Below are 16,664 nucleotides of genomic sequence, written 5' to 3' on the forward strand. Positions count from 1 at the left end.
ATTCCTCATTTATTATTTTTTTTTTTATCCCTAATCTCTACAGCTGCAAGGAAGCGGCAGCGCCGAGACAAAGACAGGTCCTGGGATATGGAGGAAAGGGAGCGGCGGGGTTCAGGGGATCATCGGAAAAGCGGGCACCGGGACAGCCGACGAGGCTCAGGGAGCCGCTACCGAGACTCCTCCGAGGAACATTCACCTCCACCCAGCATGAGCGAAAGTCTGTATTCAAGTCATCTGTCACAGCATTTCCATTTACGCTTTTTTAACTTTTGTGTTTGACATTGATAGAGCTGCTTTGTTTGGTCTCTGCAGTTAAAGCTAATGCCACATTTGATTGTGAAGTTATGTTCTTTTATCTATATACAGAAAACTAAATAAATTACATGACATCACAGATTAGAAACATTAAAGGAAATGCATCCATTTATATTTTACTTGCCAGTGTATGCGACAAATTGAAACCTAGAAAACAAAGAGAGTTTACTAAAATAAAAAAACTTGTAGAGAGTGTTGGGAATGAATGTTGGGTTGCAACACACAATAAAAACAAAACAAACGGCAATAACAAATTAAGATGAAATTTTTCTCACTCAGTTGCCAGAAAAATGAAGATGAAGGAGAAGCAGAAGAAACGGAAAGCGTATGAACCCAAGCTGACCCAAGAAGAGTTGATGGACTCGTCCACATTCAAGAGGTTCTTGGCGAGCATTGACAACATACTGGATAATCTGGAGGATGTGGATTTCACTACCATGGGTAAGTTGAATGTTAGGAATGTAACTACGGTTCTATGAATCCTGGATGACCACCAGAGTTCTTAGTCACTCGGAATCTTGCGAATCCCGAGTGTGTTGATGCCACCGGAACTTAATACCTTAGCTGGGTCATCCCGAGGTCACATGTGACTTTGTTGATATAAATACTTGACCTGCGCATGCGCGAGACAGATGATCTGGCGGTCAGAAAGGATGAAATAAAAATCAGTGCTGACAGGTTTTGTCAATTTTGAAAATCCAAATGCAGAAAACTGCAGATTTTTTTTTTGTGTTTTCCAGCGGCAGATGATGATGAGATACCCCAAGAATTTCTGCTTGGTAAACACCAGTTGAATGAGCTGGGCAGCGAGTCTGCCAAGATTAAGGCCATGGGCATCTCCAGCAGGGTACTGAATATAGTATATTAGTACAAAGGAAGTTGGGCTGTTGTGGATGTGTGGTGCTGTTTCAGATTTAGGACTAAATAAAGGTCCCTGTTGTTGTAGATCCCGTCAGACAAGCTGGTGAAGCTGCTGAACATACTGGAGAAGAACATCCAGGATGGGTCCAAGCTCTCCACCATGATGAGCCATGTGAGCTCCCTTCCTCCCTCTTTCTGTGTTGAATATTCTTTTATGGTGGTATTTAACTAACATGCCAATTTTGTGATATACTACAGAAATCCAAAGAGTATTAATGTAGGAAAATCAAAAGATACCCACTGGCAGCAAAAGTAGAAAATTAATTGTTAAAATGCTACAAAAGATTTCTTTGCTAAATTTAATAAAAAAACCTTTGGCCTTCAGATAGTAGTTTATTCCTATAAGTCGCATTTACATTCTTTTCCTTTCTAACCTCAGGACCACGATGCTGAAGATGAGGAGAAACTTTGGAGAGACCTGATAATGGAGAGAGTCACAAAGTCAGCAGACGCCTGTCTGACGGCGCTTAACATCATGACCTCATCACACATGCCAAAGGCGGTCTACATAGAAGACGTCATAGAGCGGGTGCTACAATACACCAAGTATCATCTTCAGAACACACTGTATCCACAATACGACCCAGTCTACAGGGTGGACCCTCATGGAGGTGAGGATAAAGAAAAGGAGCTTCATTTCATTTGTTTAATTCATTTTATGTGTGCCTGGGCTGTTGTGATCTCAGTGAAACTAAATTGATAAGTTTTAAAATGATTGTGTGAGAATCTTCTGTCAGTTTTAGGGCTGCCACCTCTTAGTCGATTAGTCGACTAATCGGTCGTTTTGGTCTTAGTCCACTAAGATTTCTTTAGTTGATGAGTCATTTTTTATGCTTATTCATGCTTAATTACTCATTTCCAAGAAACTTATGGGCACATTTCTGGTAAACACAAGATTTAAAGTGGTACTTTTGCAGGATTAATTGTGGAGAAAGTCAGTTTTACAGATGGTTAATTAACTACATTTATATTGTGCTTTTCTAGTCTTAACCACCTCTCAAAGAGCACAGCTCTGTCGATTACATCAACTAATCGATTAATCGACAAAATCATATAAGTGTTAGTCGACTAAGAATTTCTTTAGTCGAGGACAGCCCTAGTCAGTTTTGTTCATAAAACTCCAAGAACTAGCTGAGAGATGGACAAACCTGCCCGCAATTAATCACTGGTGTCTGGAAATTATCATTGGGTTATTACATACAAATGACTGACTTTATAGACTCTTCTGCATGGAAGTATACCTTAAGCACAAATGGTACGACCTGTAGCAGAAATTACAGCTGTAACGAGATCAAGCATGACTCCCTGGATTACATTTAAGAAATGTGTTTATAAAGCTGTTAGCTCTCTTATGATATACGACAGAGTCATTCAAGTGAAGTTTAATTTAACAGAGTGCCAACATATTACACATTTCTTTTTTTGATTAACAGAAACGGAAAATGTTTTTTTAGTATGTAAAATCATGGTTCGTGATCAAAACACTTTGAAAAGGATTTAACAGGGTTATTACTCTTGTTCATCTAGGTGGCCTGTTAAGCTCCAAGGCAAAGCGTGCAAAATGCTCCACACACAAGCAGCGTGTGATTGTCATGTTGTACAACAAAGTGTGCGACATTGTCAGCAACATGTCTGAGCTCCTAGAGATCCAGCTACTTACAGACACAACCATCCTCCAGGTAAACACTAAAAGTACTCACAGTTATAGACTGCAGTTCTGTTTATCAAGTCAAAAATTGCAGCACAAACCAGATGCTGATTCATGTCATTCTTTTTTTTAAATTTTTTTTTTTTACCAGGTTTCTTCTATGGGAATCACTCCGTTCTTTGTGGAGAATGTCAGTGAGCTGCAGCTGTGTGCCATTAAACTAGTTACAGCAGTAAGTCTGTGTTCATTTGTTTCTCTCTCTAAAGAATGTATAGAAATGTGTTTATCTAAAAAGACTGCTTGCGATCTTTTTGGGTCACATTATACGGAATACTACATTGTGGTTTTTTGCAGTTAAATGGCTCCTTCTGACTTTTGTGTACATCTCTTGGTATATCATCCTTTCATGTGTTTTTACTGTTCTACAAAACTATGAAGGTAGAGACTAACCACCTTTTATTTTCTGTCTCCAGGTGTTCTCACGTTATGAGAAGCATCGGCAGCTGATCTTGGAGGAGATCTTCACCTCTTTGGCCAGACTGCCAACCAGCAAACGCTCTCTCAGGAATTTCCGGTAACTTGTTCTATGTTAATTTACATTGATTTATAGCCATTACTAACCCATTAGTATTGTAAGGATAAGGCATCAAATGAAATGCTTTATTTTTGTCCGACCATCAATGTAGCAAAATAATAGTTGAGGCAGAGGTGAAGATTTCACAATTGTGTTCCCAAACCTACTAAGTCCATTATTTTCCTGTATAATACCCATAATAGTAACTGATCATGTATTCTTGCCTCTTGTGTCCCTAGGCTGAACAGCTCAGACCAGGATGGAGAGCCATTGTACATTCAAATGGTGACGGCTCTGGTGCTGCAGCTGATCCAGTGTGTGGTCCACCTCCCCAACGACAAGGACATGTTCGACGAGTACGACAGCAAGGTAAGACAGCAAGCAGACACTCAAAACCACCACGCAAGCAAACATACAATTTATACAAATACAAACGCATTCAAACATGCTCACAAGTCTTTTTTTCTTCGATTTAGGTGGATCAAGATGTATTGATAACCAACTCCTATGAGACGGCAATGAGAACAGCACAAAACTTCCTCTCAGTCTTCCTCAAAAAGTAATTACCATTCCATTTTGTACTGCCTTCAAATAGACTGTGTTCTTTTTTAATAAGAAAGTTGCATTGCACTGAAGCTGTCACCTAAAGTATTTATTACCATGCGACAGTGCAGACTAATGCAGAACAAAAAAAGCTGAAGAACTACTACTTTTTCTCTTTTGGAGCATTACTGCCCCAGTTTGTTATTCCTTCTGCAGCCAGCAGAAATATGTATCAAACCGCCACCATCCTCATGGTGTGCATGTTTCCCCATGTGCATGCTGGGTATTGCATGAGATGCAAACAATTTATGGACCTACTTGTCAAAATTGCTCTATGCCTGTCAAGTACTCACAACACTTTTTTGTGTTTGGTGGATTTAGTGCCGGCTTGTTCGCCTTACACATTTTAATTTTCTATGTCTTCATTATCTGGTGGCTGTATGACGCTTGGCTCCTTTGGCCTGCTACCATTGATATTTTTTCACTATGGTTTCCATTCTTTCCTACTATTTTCCCTTCTTCTCCTCTGCCACCTTCTTCATCTTTCTCCCGTCCTCAGGTGTGGCAGTAAGCAGGGAGAAGAAGATTACCGGCCATTGTTTGAGAACTTTGTACAGGACCTGCTCTCCACAGTAAACAAACCAGAGTGGCCTGCTGCAGAGCTGCTGCTCAGTCTACTTGGTAGACTACTGGTTAGTATGACAGAGCTCTTTCTTTAAACTGAAAATGCAACTATTTGCGCTTAAGTTAAGAATAGATGATTCAGAATAATAGGAGGGCATCTTTTGACAAAAAAGACATGTTAAGAGTTAAGATGTTGCAACTTATTACATTATTATTTGGAAAAGACATCCTCAGGTCGCATGTATTCTTTGAATTTCTAATTTATTTATATCTTTATATCACTAGTTTTTGACTTGCCATCAACATAATTACTTTTAATTTGTGGCAGTCAAGTATTTAAACACTTAAAGATGCACTACTGTAGAAAGTTAAATGTACTAATGCAATGATAAGATGGGTTCTTTCTCTTTGAGTGTGCAAGTGAAAGTCAATCTTGGACTAAAATGTAAAATTCTTGATTTCTTTTCTTTTTTGCTCTGTCTGCTCCCATCAGGTACACCAGTTCAGTAATAAGCAGACAGAGATGGCTCTGAGAGTAGCATCTCTGGACTACCTGGGCACAGTGGCTGCTCGTCTGAGGAAAGACGCTGTCACCAGCAAGATGGACCAGAGATCAATTGATCGAATCCTGCAAGAGGTAGAATAACAACTTCACATTTGATGACCTCACTGTCTCTTGAACATATAAGTTGAAGTTTATAGTGACAAAAATAAGTTAAATGGAACAAGCAAAACAATTATTTTTGTGATCCATCTCTCTCTGATTATATAGTCTCAAGGTAATGATGAGACCCAGCAGCTGCAGAAGGCTCTACTGGACTACTTGGAAGAGAGTGCTGAGACCGATGCCTCACTGGTGGTAAGTTTACATTAGACTGGCTGTGCAAGTGGTGACTTAAAACACATATTTGCATTAAAGTAAGTAGGGCTGGACCCAAACATTTGACTATTCCGATATTTGTTTATTAGGTAGGTTTTTGGTTTTAAATGTTTCTGATTTTTTTTTTTTTTTTTTATACTGTAGAATAACCAAATCCTAAAAAAATAAATGTCTTTAATTAAACAGAAAGGTCTCATGTTGTAGCACAGTATTTCCATTTTAGCTCAGTGTGAGTCTTTATTGTGTTTTGCTGTCATTTACATTTGTGTTTCTTTCCACACACGCACGGTGCGGTGCAATGAGAAAAGTGCAGTGACGACTGGGCAGTCTGCTAACTTGTTGCTCTTGCTACCAATATTAGCTGCTCTGTTTCAACAATTTTAGACTGAAAAAACTTGCATGCAGGCTAAAATTCACCATGGTGTTCTGTCGGGATTAAGCTATGATGCTAGGCTAATTTATACAGTGAAACACTGCTGCCCTATGTCATCTCAGCTGTGAACGGAGAAATTTCTGGCTGGATCGAGTTATAACCAAGCAGTCTGATGTGTGTAAGGCAAGGCAGCTTTATTTGTATAGCACAGTTCAGCAACAAGGCAATCCAAAGTGCTTTTCATGAAAGAGCAATTCAAAACATAAAAACAGCTAAAATAGAATAAGACACATTTAACAGAATAAAAGTTACAGTACAGTGTAAGAAATGAACAGTTACTGCTGCAGAGGTCTGTATGGTTATACTGTAGCAGCCTGGTGTCTTTGAAGGTAAACACAGTCAACGACCATGCACAATGCCTCTGCTGGCACTGCACTGACTGGCTGAGTCCTTGATTTGATTTCATGAGTTTTCTATTAGCGGAGCATGGGTTTTAAGCGTCAATATCTTAGTCGATCATCTTTATTTAATTGTGGGAAGCCAAAATCGTGATTGTGATTAATATTCGATTAATTGTGCAGCCCTACTTTGTCCTCTAGTTTGCTAGAAAGTTCTACGTTGCCCAGTGGTTCCGGGACGCCACCACAGAGGCTGAGAAGTCCATGCGGAACCAAAACCCGAAGGATGAGGACTCATCGGACGGACCACAACATGCCAAGGAGATGGAGACCACCGGTGAAATTATGCAGCGTGCTGAGAAGCGCAAGAAGTTCCTGCGCAACATCATAAAGACCACGCCGGCTCATTTCGCCACCCTGAAGTAAGAATTTGTGAATGTCTCATTAATGTACTCCATATCACATAATAACTTATTGACCTATTTAAACCTATTTCTCTGTTTCTTTTTTGTTGTCTTAGCCACCTGTCAGCTAGAGTTTCACTGTCCGTGTTGTGACTGTATAATCCTATAACATTTGTCCTTTTTGCCCTTCTCTCCAGAATGAACTCTGACACTGTGGACTATGAGGACTCCTGTCTGATTGTGCGTTATTTGGCCTCCATGAGGCCGTTCGCTCAGAGCTTTGATATTTATTTAACACAGGTAAGATCTTACCATAAGTTTATTTTGTCTTTTTAATGAATCACAGCAGCTACATAAAATAATAAGTTGTTCATACAGTATAATACAGGTAATATTAGGACTCACTGGTTTGTCTTTGTTTTGTTAACTGTTGTACTGAAAAAAACAAATCATGTGTAATTATAGGTTGGTGCATTTATAATTATTTTTTTATAGATCTTGCGAGTCCTCGGGGAAAGTGCCATCGCTGTAAGGACTAAAGCCATGAAATGTTTGTCTGAGGTTGTGGCTGTGGACCCCAGCATACTGGCGAGGGTATGTTAGGATCCGTGTTTGCAAAGACAATTTGTCATGCTTGAATTGCACACACAATTGCTCTGTCAAAATGTACTTTCTAATTCTGTCCTATGCTATTCTGTTATGTATGCAAGTTTTCGTGTTGTCTTTCTTCCCGTGCTATATACTGACACTCTTCTCCACTTCTGCAGTCCGACATGCAGCGAGGCGTCCATGGTCGTTTGATGGACAACTCTACCAGCGTGAGAGAGGCAGCTGTAGAGCTGCTGGGCAAATTTGTGCTCAGCAGACCCCAACTCACCGAGCAGTACTATGACATGCTCATAGAGAGGATACTGGTAAGTTGCCCAATCAGATTCATTGTAGACACATTATTCCGTTGTGAGGTCTTACAATCCCACATTGTGATGCTACAATTGGAACTATTATGATTTATCAGAACAGAACATTTTCCAGGCCATTGCTAGTCCATTGACAAGGACATATCCTGCTGTTTGTCCATACTGGCAACAACATGATGTGATCTTAACCATTATACAGTGCACTGGCAGTTGATTATTATGTCTCCCTTGTGAATGTATCAAGAGCCTCCTACATAGCAAGCTTTTTGATGAGGTATCTTTGAGTTGTGGTTCCGTTCATTGTACACCTTTACGATTGTCACATTGGAAAAATAACTTTCTCCCCGTCTCCCACAATATGTTTTACACTTTAAAACCTTACTACTAAACTAGTGTGGAAATGGAGCTGCTGTTGCATGCACCTGTTTAACACGTATTCAAATGTGACGAGCGGGACATCTTCTTCTACTGGGTCAAGGAGGCTATTTTTTCTGGTCGCTGAGTTTTAATGGGAAAGCACTGCAGGGATTGAGATTGAAGATGTTTTAAGTTTCCTTATACATGATAAAAATAATTAAGTAAGGAGCCAGCTTATTAGCAGCATGCAGTCTAAGATTAACACAGATCATTGTGATCGCTGTGGTAATATAAACCATAAATATTGAAATGCAGTCAACACACAAGCTTTGTGTTCATTCTTTGTATTCAGCATATGAGAAGTGAAGGCATTGAAATTGTTGTGCCTGTTGTCATGGAAATGCTCAGGCGGGTTCATGAGAAGTTCACTCTTCATTACAGTCTTATGCTGCCACCTATTGGCAGAAAAATGCTACCGCACCCCAGGCAGTTGTTTCTTTTGTATATGAAAACAAAAGCCTTGTTTTTGATGTAATGCTTGCAGAACATTGCAGAGCCTTTACGATTTGAACTTATTTTGGTGCACAGGACACTGGTATCAGCGTGAGAAAACGGGTGATCAAGATCCTCAGAGACATCTGTCTGGAGCAGCCAACCTTCAGTAAGGTTACTGAGATGTGTGTGAGGATGATCCGCAGGGTCAATGATGAGGAAGGCATCAAGGTATGGATCAACTGCGCCTTTGTCTCTTCACAATTTAAGTGAAATAAATAAATACATTGTAATTCAAAGATATGACTTCCATTCTTCAATCATTATTATTCTATTTATTTAACATGACTCTTTTTTAGATAGATCTCTCTATATTGCAATATGTTCATCACAAAACATTTAAAATATTTGTACACAGTATAGCTCCAACCTAATGACACGTGAACTTGCTGTTTATAGAAATTGGTGAATGAGACATTCCAGAAGTTGTGGTTTACTCCGACTCCAGCCCATGACAAGGAGACCATGACCAGAAAGATCCTCAACATCACTGATGTGGTAGGTTTAACTGAATTGCCAGGTTTTTTTGTATCCAGTAATAAAAATACATCTCAACAAAAAATCTTTCACCAGCCTCCACCCTGTTTCGTTTTCTCATAATGAAGTTTGGCCAGAATATTTTTAATTCTTGCGTCTGATTTCTTCTTCAGGTCTCAGCGTGTCGAGACACCGGCTATGACTGGTTTGAGCAGCTTCTTCAGAATGTAAGCATTTGATTCATGTGTTGGGGCTTCACCTGGTGGGAAATATATCAATGTTTAAAACCTTTTTAAAATAAACATTGTCTCTCTTGTTCTAGCTTCTCAAGTCTGAGGAGGATGCATCCTATAAACCAGCAAAAAAGGCCTGTGTTCAGCTAGTTGACAATCTGGTAGAGCACATCCTCAAATACGAGGAGTCTCTTTCAGGTATGCAAGTTTATCATTTGACACCAACTCAAACTGGGCCATGTGGCAGATGTTGATTTTCTTTTAAACCACTGTCTATACTTCTAGTCAGTGCTCTGTAGTAAGTTTGATTTTGAATTATTATACTATTAAAATTAGAATGAATGTATTTCCTCTTTCCTCTGTAGAGAACAAAGGTGTAAACTCAACACGGCTAGTGGCGTGTATCACCACCTTGTACTTATTCAGCAAGATCAGAGCCCAGCTCATGGTCAAACATGCAATGACCATGCAACCCTACCTGACCACAAAGTGTAACGTAAGTTGTGCATACTAAATCCATTTTGTTACTGTGGAAGTATTAAGGAAATACTTAAGCCGTAGTGCGTAATTAATGACTCTTTACATGTGTGGAGGAATTAACATAACAAATTCACGGCCTAATCTCCAGATTGGATTGAGCAGTGAAAAGACAATTTTGCAATGATTTTTCTGTTTGGTGAACCAGTCGAGTCACTATTGGTACCTGATCTATCAGAGCTTCCCCAGTAATTACTGGTATATTGTTTCCCCTGCAGTCTTCCAATGACTTCATGGTCATCTGTAACGTGGCAAAGATCTTGGAGCTTGTGGTACCTCTGATGGAGCACCCCAGTGAAACTTTCCTTGCCACCATCGAAGAAGACCTCATGAAACTCATCATCAAATACGGCATGACGGTGCGTGGCAGTGGCTTTTTTTTAGAAATGTATATTGGGTACACCATTGTAGAACCAGGTGTGCTCTGTGAAATGTAAGTGAAGTGTAATCAGTGCTACAGAGATGACATGGTGGTCTTCCTTCCTTTTCTCTAGGTGGTCCAGCACTGTGTGAGCTGTCTTGGAGCAGTTGTCAACAAAGTCACACACAACTATAAGTTTGTCTGGGCTTGCTTCAACAGATTCTATGGTGAGATATACAGTTAGCAACTTTGATTGTGTATGCACTGTTTTTGCAAGGACAACAGAAGTCTTCAGTGAGCTTTAAAGTGTCACCTTTACCACATTCCAAGACCAGGCAATATAACTTGTGTTTCAACTTTCCAAACAATGTATCAATTTAAACGAGAGTACACTCTAGTTTTAAGTTAAAAAAAATATATATATAAAAACTGCAAAAAATAAAAATTGGAACTTTAAAGTCTTTATCTTTTTTTTTTTTTCAGGCGCACTTAACAAGCTGAAGGTTCAGCATCAGGAGGATCCTAACAGCACGACATTGGTAGCAAACAAGCCTTTCCTGCTGCGATCGCTCTTCACTGTGGGTGCTCTGGCCCGGCACTTTGATTTTGATCTGGAGGAGTTCAAGGGCACCAACAAGGTAGGATTGCAGTTGATGTGTCATAATATTTAAAATTTGAAATACATAGCATACATAGCTTAGATGTGAAATGAAAGCCATTGCTTTTCCATCTTTGTTGCTGCTATAACAAATGTTTAAATGTACGCTATCTTACAACTACGTGTCCATGTATGTTGTGTACAGGTTGAGATCAAGGAGAAAGTTCTGGAGTTGCTGATATACTTCACCAAACATGAGGACGAGGAGGTCAAGACCAAAGCCATCATTGGCTTAGGCAAGAACACCATTTTTAAATATTAGTTTTGACAAATGTAAAGGTCACCATATTTATTGTGTGCAAAAACCTATCTTTAGATTTTCTTTCCCCAGCAGGTATAGATGAGGTGGATGGAGATGCATTGTTTACATGTCTTTGCTTTGTGTTATTCTATTTCCTCAGGCTTCCTCGTGATCATGCATCCCAGCCAGATGTTTATGCCTGAGGTAAAGACCTTGTACAATGGCATCCTGGCTGACAGTGCCTCCTCCATCAACCTCAAAATCCAGATCCTCAAAAACCTCCAGACATACCTTCAAGAGGAGGACACGCGGATGCAGGAAGCAGACAGAGAATGTAAGTAAAGTTGTGGTTGTTGCTGTACTTTTTAACAGCTTTTTGATTCAGCACTCCAGTGTTACATCCTCTGACAGCATACTGGTTTTGTTTTTGTTTGTCAAAGTTGGTGCAACACATCATATTTTGTGACCTTGCAGGGAAGAAACTGTCCAAAAAGGAGGATCTGAAGGAGATGGGAGACATCTCTTCAGGAATGAGCAGCTCCATCATGCAGCTTTATCTTAAACAGGTGCTGGAGGCATTCTTCCACACCCAGTCCAGTGTACGGCACTTTGCTCTCAACGTCATAGCTCTCACACTCAACCAGGGTCTCATCCATCCAGTTCAGGTAAGATATGAGAGCCAGAAGCTGTCAAACCACCCCACCTCTAGTAATTAATAAAAAATAAACCCAAACTACCATTTTATTAATGCATCTTTGTCCTAGAATTGGGCTCATAGATGTAGTATTTCAATATGATATCAATTATCATTTGGTCACATTTATCCTTGGTTTTGTGTGTGAATCTTAAAGCCTGAAACTAACTCCTAAAAGATAACCATTATTTCATGTGTTCTAGTATAGTTAAACCCTCATTTACTTCAATGTAACAGTTTTGATAAACAGAAGAATGAACGTATGTGACGTCCCCTCTTTTTTTGTCTTGTCTGTGCAGTGTGTACCCTACCTCATTGCTATGGGAACAGACCCAGAGCCCAGCATGAGGAACAAATCTGATCAGCAGCTGGTGGAGATTGACAAGAAGTACACAGGATTCATCCATGTGAGTCGGTGTTCTGTGTTGCCAAGTTTTGAAATATGACTCGCCTTCATTACTTGATGACTTAAGCTAGTTCAACCATTTGTACCTGGAAAAGGAAATCTAACTTAGTCTTTCAGTGCTCTCCTAATAACCTCCAATACAGAATGATCAACATACGCTCACTCAGTCATCCAGCAACATCTTAGTGCCGGTGGTAGAATGTGCTGAATGACCTTTTATATTGATTTGATTTTAAAATATATTAAAGAAACTGAGATCCAAGTGTATCCATGGCAGTATCATATAAAATAGGCAGCTGCAGATCACGTTAAACAGTCACGTTCTATAGCTGCTTTACTGCTGAAGTGGTTTGTGGTAGAACTTTATTCCTCCATTAATAGCCAGTAGACCAACACCAGGAATACACATTAAACACACAACCAGATTCTACATAACATAGATTCAGATTCTGCATAAAATTTTTTCACAATGTAAATGGCACTTCTGTAGTGATGGAGAAATACTGTGACACAATTTTTATTTATTGGCACATTCTCATGGCACCAGCTGTCTCAACAGTTGCCTGAAATGCTAAGTTTGTAACCCTTTTCTTTCAACATTCTTTCACAGATGAAAGCAGTTGCTGGGATGAAGATGTCTTACAACTTGCAGCAGGCCATCGAGTCGTCTCGTAGGACCATCATAAGAGGTTTCAGACAGGACGAGACTCACTCAGCACTCTGCTCCCACCTCTTCACTATGATCCGGGGGAACCGGCAGCACCGGAGGGCGTTCCTCATCTCACTGCTGAACCTCTTCGATGACAGTTCTGTGAGTAAAAACCTGCACTCACCTTAACACGCCTTGGCACTGCTCAGTGTAAAGTGGTATATCCTCGTTAACGACATGCCAAGTAGAAATCTACTTGGCCAACAGTGTGTCTTGGCACGAAATGTAATCACGTGTAAATGTTAAATATGACTCTTAGGGATACAGGCAACTCAACTTTAAAGCAATACCTTTTAATAAAGATACAACAAACACTGTGGTGTTGAAAGAATTTAAATCTAATTATTTTACTGTCTTGCTAATGTAATAAGACTAGGTTATTTTTGACCATGTATGAATAGATAAAATTCTAATAAGCGAACAGTGCAAATAGAGATTGTACCAGGCACTGACTCTCACTCATGCTTTTCCCCTCTTTTCTTTCTATTTCTGCAGAAGACGGAAGTAAACATGCTTCTGTTTGTAGCAGACAACCTCGCCTGTTTCCCATACCAGAGCCAGGAGGAGCCTCTCTTCATTATGCATCACATAGACATCACCCTGTCTGTTTCTGGCAGCAACTTGTTGCAAACCTTCAAAGAGGTAGGATCGCATTTTTAAAAGTAGCTTGCATGTACTGGGGGGGGGGGGTATGTGTTCCTTCCAATGGGGTTGAAAGAATCTTCAAAAGCAAATTTTGTTTACAGTTATTTGTATTTATATGGATTTTTATAAATTTCTCCTGTCCAGCTTCTGCTAAAGGAGCCGAGGCGTAAGGAGAAGAGGGTAAAGGTAAAGGAGTGGAAGAACACGTCAGATGGGGAGGATGAAGAGGAAAAGATGAACTGCGATTCTCCAAGGAGCAATGAGGAAGAAAACAGTGACAGTGACGGTGTGGTACGGCGGCCTAAAAAGGCAAGAAAACCTGTTACAGACTCGGAGAGCTCAGAGTCAGAAACTGATCTGGACGATTTGGATTTGGAAGATGTGGAAAAAGTAATGAGGCTCGTCCCAGACAATCCCACAGGTCTCTTGGACTTTGCCAATTCTGTTCAGGGCATCCTGTTGCTGCTGGTGCTCAAACAGCATCTGAAGAACCAATATGGATTCTCTGACGGGTAAGGTCTACATAATCTTAATTTCTATACAGCCTTTATCTAAATGACTATAATGTCTGAATTTCTAAGTGTGGATTAGTTTGAGCAATTCAAACCTTCAGCCACATTGGGAATTCTATGACCTCTGTAACTCGACATTTTTTGTCTTCCAACAGAAAAATTCAGAAGTACTCTCCGACAGAGTCGGCCAAGGTGTACGATAAGGCAGTGAACAGAAAAAGCAACATTAACTTCCACCCACGACAAACCATCGACTTCATCTCCAACAACATGGCTCGCGCCACACTGACAAACGATGTCAAGAAGCGGATTGTCAGACAGTACCTAGATGTGAGTAATGAAGCTATATCAAACTTTCATTGCCATCACAGATTGCCAGTTAATCTGTTTTTGGGTCTTCTCGACAGTCACATCAGGATTTAAATATAAAGTTATTTCTAATTATCTGAAGAAAGTTATCAATACACTGTAAAATGTGCCAAGATTGGGTTAGCATTCAAGGAAGTTCAGTATTTCATTTTAAATTATGTTTTGACCTATAACTGGGCCTTGCAGTGGGTACGGGCTGTGACTTCATAAATCTACTGGGCCTCATAACAGACACCATTCTCTAGCCCTCACACAATTGAACTTTAAGCTGGCTGCCTTTATCACCTACTCTCACCCAAGCAAAGAGATGATACTCGGCGGCTTGACCAGGCCTTATATCTACATTGTATCTGCGTGGGCTTAACTGTCGTGGCTGGCCCCACTGGCTTGAGTTTTCCCCTTCAAATCATTCAATACCTGTACGTTTCCTATGGTTACCCAAACTCTATTCTGTCGTGTTGGGTTCTTTGAGGTTGATGTTTAAATGCTGCAGAGTGTGAAACTTGTGTCTCAAAGTTAGTTTCTTGTCTTTTCACTCTGCTCAGTTCAAGGTTCTGATGGAACATCTGGACCCAGACGAGGAGGATGAGGAGGGAGAAGCGTCTGCCAGCGCTAACATCAGAAACAAAGCCATAAATGCCCTACTGGGAGGCTCCGGCCCCATGTCAGGACCCAGCCCGCGCAATCAGGCAGGGCCAGAGACGGATGATGATTATAGTGACGACGAAAGGACCCCAGGGGTGAGAGCAATAGACAGACGCGCTATCTGCATTTAAAATGCAATTTAAAAATGTGGGGAGAAACAGTGCAACTTTTTTTTCTTCTGTCCTCTCTGCAGTCCTCTCGAAGGTCAAGGCGAGCTGGTGACTCCTCTGACCCCGGCCGTATGAGTGAGACAGTGGAATCTATGGATGTGATTGCCCTTTGCTGCCCCAAATACAAGGACCGGCCGCAAATAGCTCGAGTCATCCAGAAGACCTCCAATGGATATAGCATCCACTGGATGGCCGGCTCCTACTCGGGGCCCTGGGCAGATGCCAAGAAACGTGATGGCCGCAAACAGGTGCCTTGGGTGGACACTATTAAGGAGTCGGACATCATTTACAAGAAGATTGCCTTGACCAGCAACCACAAACTGAGCAACAAAGTAGTACAGACTTTACGCTCAATGTATGCAGCGCGGGAAGGGGGGGCTAGCTAATGGCTCCCGTGTGGCGTTTTTTTTTTTTTTTTTTTCATTTCTTTTTTTGGTCCCCCTTCTCCATTTCTACTTTATCAAAATCCTCCTCTTCCCTGCTCCTACTCCTCCTCCTCAACTTGCCACCTCCAACAACACAGCCAAACTTCACTGGATTCCTACCCTCCTCCTCTCCTTCCTCATTTTTGTAAGAAAACACAAGAGGGCAAGAATATTTGACACTACATACTTTTACATGAGTTATTCTTGCAAGAATGAAAAAGACACAAAACATAAGACTTATTATATTAGAGGGACTGCTCACGTTTTGTTTGTGTACAAGTGCAGAGGATAGAATCCAGAAGGCATTAAAGGAATAATTCACCCAAATTATCCCTTAAAAAGGCTATCAGAAAAGAGACCTGGAGGGAAATGTTTTGTCAACATTGTTGTGGGAGCTCCTTCGCTGTTGTGCAGCAGATTCTAGTCACTCATTTCTACTCCCACTGTATCATAGTTTAACACAACAAAAAACTAAAATGTTTATATCTCTGAAGACAAAAAAGCTGTAAAAAAAAGAATAAAACCTTAAGTGAATGTTGGAAATTAGTCTTTTTGATGTTCTTATTAAAGTGTTTTGGAGTTTATTATACTACTAGCACCCTGATGGTTTTTTTTCCTTTTAGCTTTTAGATATTTGAAGGAAAAACAAGAAAAAAAGAAAAAAATAAGAATTTTTATTTTTGTTCACTTTTATTTGTCCATGCTGTACAATGGCAGAGTCCTCTGAACATAATTTATTCTATTTCGAACTACGCATGCAGTATATGTGGCCTATTGCAGGAGGATATTTTGTAAATTTAGATTTTGTTGTATTAGGTCACCCTAGTAATAAGAGGAAAGGGGATCCATACCCTTTTGGTGGAACAAATACTGCAATAAATTTTCTACTTCTTTGTCACTTGTCTGCTCAAAGTGTTAATCTGATCTTTTCATTTCATAAATGAAGAAAAGTTTAAGACCTAGATACTGCTAAAACACAGACAGGCCTGAAAGGACTAAGAGGGTTGATCATTTACATATGAGGGAGAAAGCATACAACCCTTCTATTAGTATTTCTGTTCATAGATTTCAAAACG

General features: G+C 40.2%; 1 protein-coding gene across 3 annotated transcripts in view; it reads left to right on the plus strand.

Annotated features, from left to right (window-relative positions):
• The window catches only part of nipbla (NIPBL cohesin loading factor a), a 33,308-nt gene extending 17,131 nt beyond the window's left edge, over positions 1–16,177 (plus strand). For 2 of the 3 annotated variants that reach the window (XM_031308836.2, XM_031308837.2), the window contains exons 15-49: positions 44–217; positions 595–756; positions 1,056–1,162; positions 1,262–1,348; positions 1,616–1,847; positions 2,764–2,915; positions 3,036–3,116; positions 3,358–3,458; positions 3,698–3,827; positions 3,935–4,017; positions 4,561–4,693; positions 5,119–5,262; positions 5,398–5,484; positions 6,478–6,698; positions 6,878–6,980; positions 7,176–7,274; positions 7,448–7,594; positions 8,543–8,677; positions 8,906–9,004; positions 9,157–9,210; positions 9,306–9,414; positions 9,582–9,712; positions 9,972–10,112; positions 10,248–10,341; positions 10,598–10,752; positions 10,918–11,008; positions 11,174–11,347; positions 11,488–11,678; positions 12,007–12,114; positions 12,724–12,924; positions 13,318–13,464; positions 13,612–13,979; positions 14,135–14,309; positions 14,894–15,088; positions 15,187–15,549. In XM_031308836.2, the coding sequence (XP_031164696.1) occupies positions 44–217; positions 595–756; positions 1,056–1,162; positions 1,262–1,348; positions 1,616–1,847; positions 2,764–2,915; positions 3,036–3,116; positions 3,358–3,458; positions 3,698–3,827; positions 3,935–4,017; positions 4,561–4,693; positions 5,119–5,262; positions 5,398–5,484; positions 6,478–6,698; positions 6,878–6,980; positions 7,176–7,274; positions 7,448–7,594; positions 8,543–8,677; positions 8,906–9,004; positions 9,157–9,210; positions 9,306–9,414; positions 9,582–9,712; positions 9,972–10,112; positions 10,248–10,341; positions 10,598–10,752; positions 10,918–11,008; positions 11,174–11,347; positions 11,488–11,678; positions 12,007–12,114; positions 12,724–12,924; positions 13,318–13,464; positions 13,612–13,979; positions 14,135–14,309; positions 14,894–15,088; positions 15,187–15,549 (5,174 nt within the window). Of the gene's footprint in view, positions 1–43; positions 218–594; positions 757–1,055; positions 1,163–1,261; positions 1,349–1,615; positions 1,848–2,763; positions 2,916–3,035; positions 3,117–3,357; positions 3,459–3,697; positions 3,828–3,934; positions 4,018–4,560; positions 4,694–5,118; positions 5,263–5,397; positions 5,485–6,477; positions 6,699–6,877; positions 6,981–7,175; positions 7,275–7,447; positions 7,595–8,542; positions 8,678–8,905; positions 9,005–9,156; positions 9,211–9,305; positions 9,415–9,581; positions 9,713–9,971; positions 10,113–10,247; positions 10,342–10,597; positions 10,753–10,917; positions 11,009–11,173; positions 11,348–11,487; positions 11,679–12,006; positions 12,115–12,723; positions 12,925–13,317; positions 13,465–13,611; positions 13,980–14,134; positions 14,310–14,893; positions 15,089–15,186 lie in introns of all 3 variants that reach the window. The other variant, XM_031308835.2, reaches the window with a different exon arrangement.
• Positions 16,178–16,664: the final 487 nt, after the last annotated feature.

Source organism: Sander lucioperca, chromosome 2 (genome assembly GCF_008315115.2).
Source record: "Sander lucioperca isolate FBNREF2018 chromosome 2, SLUC_FBN_1.2, whole genome shotgun sequence".
NCBI classification, from domain to species: Eukaryota; Metazoa; Chordata; class Actinopteri; order Perciformes; family Percidae; genus Sander; species Sander lucioperca.